Below are 10700 nucleotides of genomic sequence, written 5' to 3' on the forward strand. Positions count from 1 at the left end.
ATATCTTCACTTTCGCATTAATATTCAACTTTATCAGACGTTAGACAAAGCCGCCCTGAGTTCACTCTAGGTTAAAGTTATATCTGAGTGAGTTATGAAAATGCTTACTCACCAGGTATATTTAAAAACCCTATCCTGTAACCCCCCCCCCCCAATCAAAATATTCAACTATCTATATCTTTTTTACGTCTTAACATGAAATTTTAATTAATGATTTGGTCACAATTTTGCTATTTTATACTGAAAAATTCTTTGCAAACCTATTTGAAATCACAAAGTAGAAACATGAAAAGAAAAACAATTGTTCACAGGAAAAATTTTTTTGCTTTACATAAGAATCATTATTTCCTTACAAGTAATTTCATCAGTATGTTACAAACATTATAAAATATAATTGGAGAAGAATATATCCTTATACCATTAGTGGTACTCAGTATAACTGGAAAAAAATCAAAGAAGAGGATAAAAAATCAGATTAAATTTTCAGTTAATCATTAATCCGACAGCACAGACAAACTACGATAATCGAAACAAATATTAATATTTAGTTACATGTATAAACAGATGTTAAATCTAACCTTTTAAAAAAATCGATATTTCCACAGTTTACCCTCAACTTCACAATTTTGACAAGATCACATCATCAACATCACTATCAACATTATATTTTTTGATATGAAATGTTAAGAGCTTCAATACGTACCCTGGTCTTTTTTCTTACTGAACAACGAAAAGGGTCTTGAATACAAGCGTTCACCTCCTTTTGAAATTTCTGATTGTTTGTTTTCGTAACTAAAAAAAAAGATTCTGTACTTTATCTGGTAATATATGGACATATGGAGCAGTATTCAGGCTCAAAAGTATATTAAACAATACAAAATAGAAGCATCTAGCTAATACGGAGCTCCGAAATATCAGAGGTGGGATCAGATGTCATTGAGGAGTGAGCATTCTCTGCCGACCGTTCACACCCGCCATGTTCCAACTGTGATCGGGAAAAACGTCAATTCAGGGTATAAACAAATGTACTAATAATTAGTATGAAAAACGTCAGTCAGCATTTGACTTAACGATAAACTGTTTTTGCAGACAAGGTCATTGTATCGGCCATAGAACTTATGAAATGATGATTTTAAGCGAGAGTGCTGATATTTTGGTTTCATCAACTTGTTCGTCAATAATTTACCTTGTTTTAGAAATTGTATATACATAGAGCATGCTCTAGAGCGCGCTAAAAAAGAAATGTTTTAAAACCAACATTTGTAGAACTCTACGTTCGTGTAGCACAGAAATTATATCACAGTTGTTTAGTATTATAACTCTTGCTTGATTGCCGTAGAAAGTGATGGCACAAAAATGAACTCCAGCCTGAATCATTAAGTCCATGCATGAGCCAAATATGTATGACACATTACATAAAGATGGTGATGTCTAGCTAATTCTTAAATGAACTGTAAAACAAAACACCCTTATTCTAAAAGGAAGCTTCCTTATTTGGTGGCCATTACTTTTAATTTGTTTTTCTGATTTTCAAATACTTAGTTAATATATTAGGTTTTTGACAGGGATACAACCATTCTTTGATTTTCCTTCTACAGAAATGTGACTTTCTAAAATACTCACGTATTGTCGTTTAAAGAAAGGTTTTTTCCTTCTGAAAATAAAACATTATGCACTTGAATATATGTCTTTCAATACAAAATACAAATGTAAATCTTATTATAGTCTTTCAAAATAATAAAATATATTTCAGGCTTACTTTTCTTCTTGCAAGTAACTACCAATACAATGACAATGATGAATAAAACAAGAATCCCTCCTCCAATTCCAGCCAAGAGATACATATTTTCCTTCAGTACTCTAACTGAAATATACAAAAAAAATTACTTGGACTGAATCTGATCTTGTTATGTTTCAATAGTGATACTGTTTCTATTTTCGTTATAATGTATAAAAATTGAGTATATTAAGTGGTTGAAGTAAAATATAATCGTACGTATTTTTATAAACATCAAAAATGCTTGTCAAGCAGTTAGACCCAAAATTTGCATTTTTGATAATTTAGGAAATTTCCGAACAAAAACAGACAAAATTAATGTACGACTAAATTATATCCCCCGAATCAGCTTATGGCAATTTAAAAATTATGGTTCTGTGAGCACTAGATGAGATCACTAAATGATACTCCGCCTTCAATATGATTATAATGGCAAAGTCCATGATTTGCTCTCGGATACCCGAAATAAGTATCAGATCAAAAAGTAAAATAGGAGATGCACAATGGCATTATGTAACAAAAATCTGTGAAAGTATTATATTTAATTCAGTTGTATAGGTGGAGGTGTGGGTAACAGATGGGTACCCTTCAATATCGTACGAAGAATGGTAGGTCATTGGTTCGCTATGGGAATCCCGAAATATGTGTCCAATCAAAAAATAAAATATGAGGTGCCTAATTGCAAACTATGCAACAAGGATTCTGTGAAAGTCTCAAATTTCATTTAGTGACGAGAGGAGTTGCGGATGCGTACCCCTAGGCGTAACAGACGGAAGGACGTACATGTACGTATAGACGAACGCACAGACAGACAGAAGGACGGACGGACACCCCGATCACTATATACAGTAGTATATAACCTCTTACTTTTCAAGCAGGGAGTATAATAAACTGTTTGAAAATATCGTTCCAAACTTTTTTCCATATAAAAAATACATGTAACTAGTGCTAATTGTAACGGGGACCGTTACAGATGTTCCCCAAACGCTCCCCAACTCCCTTTTAGTGCCATATTCCCTGTTATCTCTATTAAATAAGAAATACTTTATGGAATTTAGACTTAATCAAGGTCTTCCAAGAAAAATACAAAATATATTAAAAAAATAGGCATTGCACGCGTGTTCATGTGCGTAACGACCATATTATCTTGTCTACACTATCTAAAATTTTAACAATATCAAAGCATTTAATCCAAAAGTATTAAAAAATGCACTCATTCGAGTGTATTTTTATTTTACTCATTTCACGTGCACGCACGTGCAAGCACGTGCATAATGACTACACCTTCTTGTAGGAGTCTCTTATATTTATCCAAGTTCTAAATCCCATCCTGTTTGGTTGAAAAACAAGAGAGTTATAGCCATTTGAAGTTTCAGCCCATCAGATTGCAGCACACGTGCATGCGCGTGATTTCATGAATATTTTCTATATCATATTTTAGGATATCGTAATGCATGACTATGTTTTAAATTTCAAAGCATTTCGTCAAAAAACAAAGGAGATATAGCCATTTAAAGTTTTAGCCAATCAGATTACAGCACGCGCGCATGCGCATGCTTTTATTAAAATTTTAATATATCATGCTGTAGATCTTCATAATGTAGGACCATGTTCAAAATTTCAAAAGATTATGACAAGAAACAAGAAAGATATTGAGACTTTAGTTTCAGCCAATCAGAGCGAAGCGCACGTGCATGCGCGTGAGATCTTGCTATTTTGACCATGCCATCTTGTCTATACTACTAATGTATCCTTACATTATGAGTTTCAAAGCATTTTATCAAAAAATAGAAAAGTTCCGACTATATCTATTATATTGGTTATTTCAAGTGTTGCACGTGCGCGCTCTTGCAAGCACGTGCGCGCAAAATGACCTTGATTCCGCAAATCTGCATAACATGTCTACTTACCCTAAAAAGGTTTTACCTACCTCGGACGAACAGTTTACAAGATCATTCCCGGACAAAAAAGTACCCAGGAAGAAGAAGAAAAATAATAATAACTAGTGCTAATTGTAACGGGGACCGTTACAGATGTTCCCCAAACGCTCCCCATCTCCCTTTTAGTGCCATATTCCCTATAAGCTTCATTAAATAAGACAAACTTTATGCATATGAGACTTAAACAACGTTTACCCAGAAGGGTACCAAGTTCATTCAAATTTTAGCATTGCACGCGTGCGCATGTGAATGCATGTGCGTAATGACCATATCATCTTGTCTACACAATCTATATACTTTAATATACTACATATTAAAGTATTTAATCCAAAAGTATTAAAAAATACGCTCAATTGTATTTTTGATTTTACTCATTTCACATGCACGCACATGCATACATGAGCATGGTGACATACCTTCTTGTAGAAGTCCATTACATCTATCTATGTTCTAAATCCCACTCCGTTTGGTTGAAAACCAAGGGAGTTATAGCTGATTAAAGTTTCAGCCAATCAGATTGCAGCATGCGTTCATGCACGTTTATGGATGTGCATGGTGATCATACCTTCTTGTAGAAGTCCATTATATCTATCTATGTTCCAAATCTCATCCTTTTTGGTGGAAAACTAAGGGAGTTATAGCTATTTAAAGTTTCAGCCAATCAGATTGCAGCGCATGTACACGCACGTGTATGGATGTGCATGGTGACCATACCTTCTTGTAGAAGTCTAATATGTCTATATATGTTCGAAATGCCATCCTGTTTGGTTGAAAACCAAGAGAGATATAGCTATTTAAAGTTTCAGCCAATCAGATTGCAGCGCACGTGCATGCACGTGTTTTCATGAAAATTGTTATATATCATGTTGTAGGATATCCTAATGCATGGCTATGTTCAAAATTTCAAAGGATTTCATCAAAAAACAAGAAAGATATTGAGACTTTAGTTTCAGCCAATCAGAGCGAAGCACACGTGCATGCGCGTAAGATCTTGCTATTTTGACCATGTCATATTGTCTATGCTACTACTATATCCTTATATCATGAGTTTCAAAGCATTTCATCAAAAAGGTAAAAATTTACGCCTATATCAATTAAATCGGTCATTTCACGTGTTGTTCGTGCGCGCTCTTGCAAGCACGTGCACACAAAATGGCATGTTGACAATGTCATCTTATCTACATTTATAATATGTCTATATATTCTAAATATCAAAGCATTACATCGAAAAATGTAAAAGTAACGGCAATTTCAAGTATATTGGTCATTTCACGTATTGCACGTGCGCGCTCTTGCAAGCACGTGCGCGCAAAATGACCTTCGTTCCGCAAATCTACATAACATGCCTACTTACCCTAAAAAGGTTTCCCCTTAATCGGATGTGTACTTTACAAGATCATTCGCGGACAAAATTTTCCCGAGAAGAAAAATAATAATAATAATAACTAGTGCTTATTGTAACGGGGACCGTTACAGATGTTCCCCAAACGCTCCCCAACTCCCTTTTAGTGCCATATTCCTGTAAGTTTCATTTAATAAGACAAACTCTATGCATTTGAGACTTTAACAACGTTTACCCAGAAGTGTACCAAGTTCATTCAAATTTTAGCATTGCACGCGTGCGCATGTGAATGCTTGTGCGTAATGAAAATATCATCTTGTCTACACAATCTATATATTTTGATATACTAAATATTAAAGTATTTAATTCAAATGTATTTTAAAAAATACGATCATTCAAGTGTTTTTTTTGATTTTGCTCATTTAACATGCACGCACGTGCATACATGAGCATGGTGACCATACTTACTTGTAGATGTCCATTACATCTATAAATGTTCTAAATCCCATCCTGTTTGGTTGAAAACCAAGGTAGTTATAGCTATTTAAAGTTTCAGCCAATCAGATTGCAGCGCACGTGTATGCATGTGCATGGTGACCATACCTTCTTGTAGTAGTCCATTATATCTATCTCTGTTCCAATTCCCATCCTGTTTGGTTGAAAACCAAGGGATTTATAGCTATTTAAAGTTTCAGCCAATCAGATTGCAGCTCACGTACACGCACGTGTATGCATATGCATGGTGACCATACCTTCTTGTAGTAATCCATTATATCTATCTATGTTCCAGCTCCCATCCTGTTTGGTTGAAAACCAAGGGAGTTATAGCTATTTAAAGTTTCAGCCAATCAGATTGCAGCAAACATGCATGCACGTGCTTTCATGATAATTGCTATATATCATGTTGTAGGATATTCTAATGCATGGCTATGTTCAAAATTTCAAAGGGTTTCGTCCAAAAACAAGAAAGATATTGAGACTTTAGTTTCAGCCAATCAGAGCGAAGTGCACGTGCATGCGCGTGAGATCTTGCTATTTTGACCATGTCATATTGTCTATGCTACTAATATATCCTTATATTATAAGTTTCAAAGTATTTCATTAAAAATTAAAAAAGTTACGCCTATATCAATTAAATCGGTCATTTCACGTGTTGCGCGTGCACGCTCTTGCAAGCACGTGCGCGCAAAAAGACCTTCGTTCCGCAAATCTACATAACATGCCTACTGACCCTAAAAAGGTTTTACCTAAGTCGGATGTGTAGTTTACAAGATCACTCCCGGACAAAAAAGTACCCAGGAAGAAGAAGAAGAAGAAGAAAAATAATAATAACTAGTGCTAATTGTAACGGGGACCGTTACAGATGTTCCCCAAACGCTCCCCATCTCCCTTTTGGTGCCATATTCCCTGTAAGTTTCATTAAATAAGACAAACTCTATGCATCTGAGATTTTAACAACATTTACAAAGAAGTGTACAAAAATCATTTAAACTTTAGCATTGCACGCGTGCACATGCGAATGCATTTGCGTCATGACCATATCATCTTGTCTACACAATCTATATTTTTAATACACTGAATATTAAAGTATTTAATCCAAAATTATTTGAAAAATACGCTCATTCAAGTGTATGTTTGATTTTACTCATTTCACGTGCAAGCACGTGCATACATGAGCATGGTGACCATACCTTCTTGTAGAAGTCTATTACATCTATCTATGTTCTAAATTCCACCCCGTTTGGGTGAAAACTAAGGGAGTTATAGCTGTTTAAAGTTTCAGCCAATCAGATTGCAGCACATGTACACGCACGTGTATGCATGTGCATGGTGACCATAACTACTTGTAGAAGTCCATTATATATATCTATGTTCCAGATCTCATCCTGTTTGGTTGAAAACCAAGGGAGTTATAGCTGTTTAAAGTTTCAGCCAATCAGATTGCAGCGCACGTGCATGCACGTATTTTCATGATAATTGCTTTATTCCGTGTTGTAGGATATCCTAATGCATGACTATGTTCAAAATTTCAAAGGATTTCGTCAAAAAACAAGAAAGATATTGAGACTTTAGTTGCAGCCAATCAGAGCGAAGTGCACGTGCATGTGCGTGAAATCTTGCTATTTTCATCATGTCGTCATGTCTATACTACTAATATATCCTCACATTATGAGTTTCAAAGCATTTCATCTAAAAATAGAACAGTTGTGCCTATATCTATTATATTGGTCATTTCACGTGTTGCACGTGCACGCTCTTGCAAGCACGTGCGCGCAAAATGACCTTGATTCCGCAAATCTACATAACATGTCTACTAACCCTAAAAAGGTTTTACCTACATCGGACGAACAGTTTACAAGATCATTCCCGGACAAAAAAGTTCCAGGAAGAAAAAGAAGAAGAAGAAGAAGAAGAAGAAAAATAATAATAATAAGAAACAGAGTAAAAACAATATGTTCCCAAACTTCGTTTGGGGAACATAATAAGAAACAGAGTAAAAACAATATGTTCCCCAACTTCGTTTGGGGAACATAATAATAAGAAACAGAGTAAAAACAATATGTTCCCCAACTTCGTTTGGGGAACATAATAATAAGAAACAGAGTAAAAACAATATGTTCCCCAACTTCGTTTGGGGAACATAATTATGTTCAATTTCCTATATCAAAATAGAAGGTACTGCTCTAAAGAAGGGAGATTTATAATATTCAGGATAGTTTGTACAAATGTATGAAATGCTTTGCTGGGAATAATTCTTGCATGATTTATCTATTATTATTGCATTCCAACCTTTTGCGATACAATCTTTAGCATACATCCTAACCATTAAATGAATATTATTCAAGCTCAAAAGTCCATTTAACAACTACAGATACTGTGAGCAATGAGCTCACTAAATGATACCCCGCCTCCCATTTGGTTTTAATAGCAAAGTCAATGTTTTGCTCTGAGGAACCCGAAATACGTATCAAATCAAAAAGTAAAATAGGAGGTGCTTAATGGCATTATGTAACAAAGAATCTACACCATAAATTTTATTCAGTGAGATATAGGTGGAGTTGCGGATAAGGAAGGATATACCAACTGGTATATAATATTATTTAAACAGTGTCCATGTTTTGCTCTGAGAAACCCAAAATATGTGTCTCATCAAAAAGTAAAATAAAGAGGACAATGGCACTATGAAACAAAGATGTTTCACCTGCGTCAACACCCCGAAGTCTAGGAATTAAGTTTTCTTATGCAGTCAGTATTGAAAGTTTTTTGTATGCTACACGTACGACTTGAAACTCGAGTTTGTATTGATTTTAAGTATCCCTGACTCATAAAAAAATAAAATCGAAGTAAATTTTATATTAAATTTGGGCACCATATACATCGTTCATTTTTGCAATGTAATTTACCTATGAAGTTATAGATATGGTTCTCTGCATCCGGACGCTGAATTTTAAAACTGATCGAATGATGCCCAAGGCTATTAGACACAGTAATTGTATTTGTTCCAAACCACATTTCTGAAACATTCAGCATTGTTAAGCTCGTCACATATCCCTCCACATCAATGGTCTTTCCATAGGCTTTCAGTGGCACTACTGTATTAGTGAAATTTACTGTGTGATTAACATAATTGTTGTCTTGGCTTTTGATGGTTACTTGTTCATAAGGTGCTGGAAATGATAATATTTGTAACGGTACTGTTATGTTTTCTCCCGGTTTAATACTAAGATTTTTAATAGAAGTATCTATAAATGGAGGACCTGTAAAAAAATCGAAATTTAATTAGCTTGCTAGCTTCATTTTTTCAAATCTAATAAATTTTTTATATGACAGACTATTCTTACAAGCCTATGAACTTATATATACACAGTTAAAATAAACCTTTTCTCAAAGAATGAAAAATTTGTATAGACTGAAAAACGTCTTTGCAGCTTCTTTCTTACTGAGATTTGAAGTTTGAATATACTCAGTAACCAATCTGAAAGTTCTGTGTTTTATAAATTTAAGATACTATAAGGATAAAGTTGTTCACAAAATATTTCTAAGATATCCTTACCTTAGCGGACCTCCTGAAACCAACATTACACGAATAAAAGAAACTTTTCAGTTGTTTTTACCTTTAACGTGGAAGACAATGGAACTCATAGAACTCTGTGACGTCATCGATTCGTTTGACTTTCCACAGAGCTTGTAATGTACCGTACAGTCATACATCCCCATGTCTCGGTAGGATACGTTTCTGAGGCTGACTTGTGACGTAGTAACGTTTCTCACAAGTGTTTCATCTGTTCCAATCCTGTGCTGCCATTCAAACCTCAACGGTTGGTAAGCTCCCGTAAAAGGACACTCTAATACAGTATTTTCTGATACTCTTTTGGTGATATTCTTTGTTTGGATTTCTAAAGGATATATTGATTATGATTATATTGTTGAGGCTTTTTTCCTCCTTTCATATATTTTTGTACATATCTTGTTCATTCGTAAGTTGTTTTTTTTTTAATATATAGTTGCAAGTCATTAAAAATCAATATTATAATGTTTATAATATATACTAGGTATTTCTTTTCTTAAAATATGTTGAGTGATAATAATGTAGGTAAATAGCATTTTTACTGAAGATTTTTGATACTCATTCATATTTTTTTCGTTTTCCTTTGTAGCTAGATTTATTATTTGGAATGCAAATACCAGTGCTCAAACGACGATACATGTGCCTAACAGTAATACTCTAAAATACTTAAAACTTCAATTAAAAGCCTGAAGTTATATGTTTACCCCGAATTCAAACCAATATAAACACTGTAGTCAACAGAAAAGACTGACAGATCAACAGATTATAAATACCTGGGAATGTTGAGATACTTTTAATCCTTGTCCCTTGGTCAGACTGATTGCCATTACATGTCATTTCCGTCGTGACTTCGACTCGATACACAAAATTGGAAAAGATTGCATCATTGGAATACATTAGGGATGTTGTATCAACTGCCCTTCTCTCTGTGTCATTCTGAAATAGTTTTAAGTGATACGTATCCAAAGCACATCCACTTACTTCATTTTCGGCGGTCCAATTTACATAAAGTGTACAGGTTTGAATCCACATGTGAACATCCTTTCCGCTTGTAGAATTGTGGGACACTGAAACTAAGAAATAATTTACTTAGTTAAATTGGCATTCAACTTTCATGGAATCATTTTCATCTATGTTACTGTGTTATATATACTTACGATCAACTAGTAGATACAGTGATATAATTTCAAAAAATAAAATGTTCGCTTTCCATATTTGAAAAAACATATTGCTTTCACCATTAAAACCTTCCAATCTTATGTGTTAAATAGGTAGAACAGAAACGATAGTGACTTTATAATTTATTCCTCTATTCAGCTAAAGAAAAAAAATACGAGGAAATGTTTTAAATGACGGAAGTTCTTCAATATGATATGCACACTTAACAGGTATGATAATTTTATGCATTGTAACGATAATAAACATACTTGTAATACTTTCATGTTGAATTTAGCTGAATGCAATTCAAAAAGGCAAGTTGTCTTCCATATTTTTTTTGAAGTGTCATCATATGGAGCCCCCTTTATAAGCTGTTCCTTGGTCACTTCAGTCTACATCTTTAGCGACAAAAGT

General features: G+C 34.2%; 1 protein-coding gene across 1 annotated transcript; it reads right to left on the reverse strand.

Moving 5' to 3' along the window:
- Window positions 1-703: 703 nt before the first annotated feature.
- On the reverse strand, window positions 704-10350 carry LOC134266735 (fibroblast growth factor receptor 3-like; the record flags this gene model as incomplete). Its single annotated transcript, XM_062748958.1, has 7 exons — window positions 10286-10350; window positions 9902-10201; window positions 9175-9456; window positions 8464-8817; window positions 1760-1864; window positions 1624-1654; window positions 704-792 (listed from the first exon to the last, which is right to left on the reverse strand). Coding segments are annotated over exons 2-7 (1120 nt in total), but the record flags the coding sequence as incomplete, so codon positions are not given.
- Between the last annotated feature and the right edge of the window lie 350 nt (window positions 10351-10700).

Source organism: Saccostrea cucullata, unplaced genomic scaffold (assembly GCF_032062105.1).
Source record: "Saccostrea cucullata isolate Sc308-1 unplaced genomic scaffold, CSIRO_AGI_Scuc_v1 ctg10457, whole genome shotgun sequence".
Taxonomy (NCBI): Eukaryota; Metazoa; Mollusca; class Bivalvia; order Ostreida; family Ostreidae; genus Saccostrea; species Saccostrea cuccullata.